General features: G+C 41.8%; 1 protein-coding gene across 1 annotated transcript in view; it reads left to right on the top strand.

The window, feature by feature from the left end:
• The window catches only part of poldip2 (polymerase (DNA-directed), delta interacting protein 2), a gene marked incomplete at its 5' end in the record, with an annotated part of 13,376 nt that overhangs the window by 4,267 nt on the left and 4,109 nt on the right, over nucleotides 1-5,000 (top strand). Inside the window, 7 exons of the mRNA XM_079224836.1 lie at nucleotides 748-823; nucleotides 943-1,040; nucleotides 1,121-1,220; nucleotides 2,146-2,221; nucleotides 2,292-2,399; nucleotides 4,474-4,610; nucleotides 4,696-4,722. Of these exons, the coding sequence (XP_079080962.1) occupies nucleotides 748-823; nucleotides 943-1,040; nucleotides 1,121-1,220; nucleotides 2,146-2,221; nucleotides 2,292-2,399; nucleotides 4,474-4,610; nucleotides 4,696-4,722 (622 nt within the window). The remainder of the gene's footprint in view (nucleotides 1-747; nucleotides 824-942; nucleotides 1,041-1,120; nucleotides 1,221-2,145; nucleotides 2,222-2,291; nucleotides 2,400-4,473; nucleotides 4,611-4,695; nucleotides 4,723-5,000) is intronic.

The raw sequence follows: 5,000 nt of genomic DNA, 5'->3' as shown, positions 1-5,000 counted from the left end.
CTCTTCTGACCACCAGGGGGCGACTCCTCTGGTTGTATAGAAGTCTATACTTCACGTGTTAAAGCTGCATTCTCTCTTCTGACCACCAGGGGGTGACTCCTCTGGTTGTATAGAAGTATATGCTTCATGTGTTAAAGATGCATTCTCTCTCCTGACCACCAGGTGGCGACTCCTCTGGTTGTATAGAAGTCTATACTTCAGGTGTTAAAGCTGCATTCTCTCTCCTGACCACCAGGGGGCATCTCCTCTGGTTGTATAGAAGTCTATGCTTCATGTGTTAAAGATGCATTCTCTCTCCTGACCACCAGGTGGCGACTCCTCTGGTTGTATAGAAGTCTATACTTCAGGTGTTAAAGCTGCATTCTCTATCCTGACCACCAGGGGGCGACTCCTCTGGTTGTATAGAAGTCTATGCTTCATGTGTTAAAGCTGCATTCTCTCAACTGACCACCAGGGGGTGACTCCTCTGGTTGTATAGAAGTCTATGCTTCATGTGTTAAAGCTGCATTCTCTCTCCTGACCACCAGGGGGCGACTCCTCTGGTTGTATAGAAGTCTATGCTTCATGTGTTAAAGCTGCATTCTCTCTCCTGACCACCAGGGGGCGACTCCTCTGGTTGTATAGAAGTATATACTTCATGTGGCTACGTCCACTTATCTACAGTTTATGGTGCTTTTCTTTTGAACACACACACACACACACACACACACACAGTGTGTAACGGTGTTGCCCGTTTGGCAGGAGCAGACCTGAAGGGAAGATTTTGGAGACAGTGGGAATGTTTGAGGCTGTGAAGCAGCACGGGAAATATGAAACGGGACAGGTGAGCACACACACACACACACACACACACACACTTTGCTACATCCGTGTCTTTGTATGCTTGTGAGGACGCGTTGCTGTAACCTCCTTTATTGCGTCATCAAACCTGTCGTCCCCCAGCTGTTCCTCCACAGCGTGTTTGGCTACAGAGGCATCGTCCTGTTCCCGTGGCACGCCCGCCTGTACGACCGGGACATCACCCCGCCCGTCACCGAGAGGTAAGCTCCGCCTCCGCACGACCACCGCCGGGTTTTAAAACTCGTTTACCTGAGGGTTATTTGTGTTTCTTTTCCTTCAGCAAGCCGGAGCCTCCCGGCGCCCACGGCTCCAAGGAGGTGAAGGGGAAGACTCACACCTACTACCAGGTCCTGATCGACACGCGGGACTGCCCCCACATCGTAAGAGTCTCCTTCAGGACCTTAAACGCTGCGTTGGTACTGGAGCACAAAGAGCCGGAGGAACCTAATGATCCGTTTTTAAAAAGCTGTAAGAGTGCAACAGTCACAATGCAGAGGAGGGACTTTAACTGTATATTCACTTTTTATTCTCTTTATTTAAATTACATTTTTTGTGTTGCAAACAGGCTGCGGCTGCATTTCCTGTGTTGCATAATGACGATAAATGATCTGTGATTTGTTTAAGCCGATCACAACAAGTAGTCTTGATAACCGGATCATTATTTCAGACTTTTGGGTGAAATGCCCCTTTTTTCTTCCTCAATTAAATGTATTTATCGCCAGAAATCACAGATCGTGGTCGTGCCCACTACTACTATTATAATATTGTATTATTTGTGTGTGTATATATATATATATATATATATTACATTTATGATCAATAAATATATATTTAGTTATTAATTTATTTATTAAATATTTGTATTTATAAATACATGTATTAATTAATATATAAATGAATTTATAAATATATACATTAATATAAATATATATTTGTAAACATACATTTATTTATAAACATATTAATAAATATATTGATCAATTAATATATATAAATCTATTAATGAATATATATTTATTCTTAAATAAATATATAATTTAATATATTTATAAATGTATGTATACATTTATTTATAAATATATTAAATAATATATATTAAAGAATGAATATATTATTTAATGTATTTATAAATGTATGTATACATTTATTTATAAATATATTAATGAATATATATTAAAGAATGAATATATTATTTAATGTATTTATAAATAAATGTATGCATACATTTATAAATGAATAAATATAAATGAGTTAAACTGTTCCATGGAGTCTCTCTGGTTGTTGACTTGTTGTTGTTGTTGACAGTCCCAGAGGTCCCAGACGGAGGCGGTGACGTTTCTGGCTAACCACGACGACAGCAGAGCGCTGTACGCCATCCCAGGTACGCAGCGGGTCGGCGCCCCAGCGCAGCGTCCAGGAGGTTCTGGTCTCACCCCATGTCTGTCTCTCAGGTCTGGACTACGTGAGCCACGAGGACATCCTGCCCTACAACTCCGCGGAGCAGATCCCCATCCAGCACGAGCTGTTCGAGCGCTTCCTGCTGTTCAACCCGGCCAAAGGTAGGCGCTCTTCATCCTCTCATCCTCATCTTCCTCACAGCGAGCCTCTTTAACGAAGCCCAGAGGCGTCGAAATACTGACATCACCACTATTAACCAGAATATGTAGCTAATAAACTATCATCTCTATCCTTTTACTTTGAGTTACAAATGATTAGGGAATGAAAGAGTGTTTGATGTAATGAGCGGGTTAGATATTAGAGATTAATTATGACGTGTTTAACTTCCTACTTTATATTGCTGTTATGACTTACCGTCGACCAATTGTCCTTTTTCCTGACTGGAGCTTGAATGCGACATAACATTAGCCGTTAGCTCTACTGCTGTTAACTTTAGCCGTTAGCTCTACTGCTGTTAACTTTAGCCGTTAGCTCTACTGCTGTTAACTTTAGCCGTTAGCTCTACTGCTGTTAACGTTAGCCGTTAGCTCTACTGCTGTTAACGTTAGCCGTTAGCTCTACTGCTGTTAACGTTAGCTCTACTGCTGTTAGCGTTAGCTCTACTGCTGTTAACGTTAGCTCTACTGCTGTTAACGTTGGCTCTACTGCTGTTAACGTTGGCTCTACTGCTGTTAACGTTGGCTCTACTGCTGTTAACGTTAGCTCTACTGCTGTTAACGTTAGCTCTCCTGCTGTTAACGTTGGCTCTACTGCTGTTAACGTTGGCTCTACTGCTGTTAACGTTAGCTCTACTGCTGTTAACGTTAGCTCTCCTGCTGTTAACGTTGGCCGTTCGCTCTACTGCTGTTAACGTTAGCTCTACTGCTGTTAACGTTAGCTCTACTGCTGTTAACATTAGCTCTACTGCTGTTAACATTAGCTCTACTGCTGTTAACGTTGGCTCTACTGCTGTTAACGTTGGCTCTACTGCTGTTAACGTTGGCTCTACTGCTGTTAACGTTGGCTCTACTGCTGTTAACGTTAGCTCTACTGCTGTTAACGTTAGCTCTACTGCTGTTAGCGTTAGCTCTACTGCTGTTAGCGTTGGCTCTACTGCTGTTGACGTTGGCCGTTAGCTCTACTGCTGTTGACGTTGGCCGTTAGCTCTACTGCTGTTGACGTTGGCCGTTAGCTCTACTGCTGTTGACGTTGGCCGTTAGCTCTACTGCTGTTGACGTTGGCCGTTAGCTCTACTGCTGTTGACGTTGGCCGTTAGCTCTACTGCTGTTGACGTTGGCCGTTAGCTCTACTGCTGTTGACGTTGGCCGTTAGCTCTACTGCTGTTGACGTTGGTCGTTAGCTCTACTGCTGTTAACGTTAGCCGTTAGCTCTACTGTTGTTAACGTTAGCTCTACTGCTCCTAACGCTAACTAGCTCTCTTCCTGTCGGTTATTTGCATAACAACACACGTTACAAATGATTAGGGAATGAAAGATTGTAGATGGAATGAGCTGGTTGGGTATTAGAGATTTAATTATGACATGTTTAACTTTATATTGCTGTTATGATTTACTGTCGACCAATTGTGCTTTTTCCTGACTGGGGCTTTAACGAGTCGTAACGTTAGCCGTTAGCTCTGCTGCTGCGAATGCTAGCTAGCTCTCTTCCTGTTGCTTTCAACACAGATTTCTTTTCTTTTCTTTTACAAAACATTGATGCCCAGCTCCAGATCTCATATTTAGATAGATAGATCGATGTGTACTTTATTTATCCCCGTTTGTCACAGTAGCAAGCAACTTGAGGCACAAAAAAATAAAATTAAAAGTAAAAAATCTCAGAACAAATAAAGTAAAAATGTAAAATATCACAAAAAATATAAAAAATACTCAATATATACAACAAAACATTACAGCGTAATAATTTAGGAAATTAAATAAAAGTGCAAAAGTGCGTGAAGTGTGTACAGTCGGCCATCTTTGATTTTCATAATGTACTTCGTCCTGCAGGAATGTAGTTATTTCAAAGTCAAAACAGTTTTTCTAAATATTGTTTTTGCGAGTAGTAAAGCTGTATTTGTACCGTTTTATTTAACGGTGGTAGTATAATATCCTCACCATCGGGTTCATGTTGGCGTGTACTTCCCTGACGTCCGTTGTGTACTTCCCTGACGTCCGTTGTGTACTTGTCGTCCTGCAGCGCCTCCGTTCACGGCCCGTGACACCCTGAAGGCGTGGCAGGAGAAGAACCATCCCTGGCTGGAGCTGTCGGACGTCCACCGGGAAACCACGGAGAACATCCGGGTCACCGTCATCCCGTTCTACATGGGCATGCGGGTCAGTCCGGCTCCGCCCTTTAAACCCGCTGGTGGTTTGTTTTCTGTGAACGATAATGTTTAACTTCTTTATCCTTTTCCCTCAGGAGGCCCAGAACTCCCACGTTTACTGGGTGAGCAGCAGGTTTTATTATTCTTATGCCAGCAGACTGTTTTAATATTTAATGTCGCTTTATTGGCTTTAAAGTGAAATACATTTTAAAAAACACAACGATGCCAAAGTATCACAAATATAAAAACATGCAAGTATTTGATTGCCGTCGCAGATAAAAAGTAAGAAAAGTTTTTTTTCTTACTTTTTTATATGAATATTAACGCAATATTGCAATTCTAATAAAATGTATCTACAGTATTCTACTTAAGCTGTGGTTTGGTACGTCTAGTACAATAG

The sequence above is a fragment of the Taurulus bubalis genome (genome assembly GCF_910589615.1).
Source record: "Taurulus bubalis genome assembly, chromosome: 10".
In the NCBI taxonomy this organism is placed as follows: Eukaryota; Metazoa; Chordata; class Actinopteri; order Perciformes; family Cottidae; genus Taurulus; species Taurulus bubalis.
Note: the sequence above shows the minus strand (reverse complement) of the source record. Positions and strands in the feature narration are given on the sequence as shown.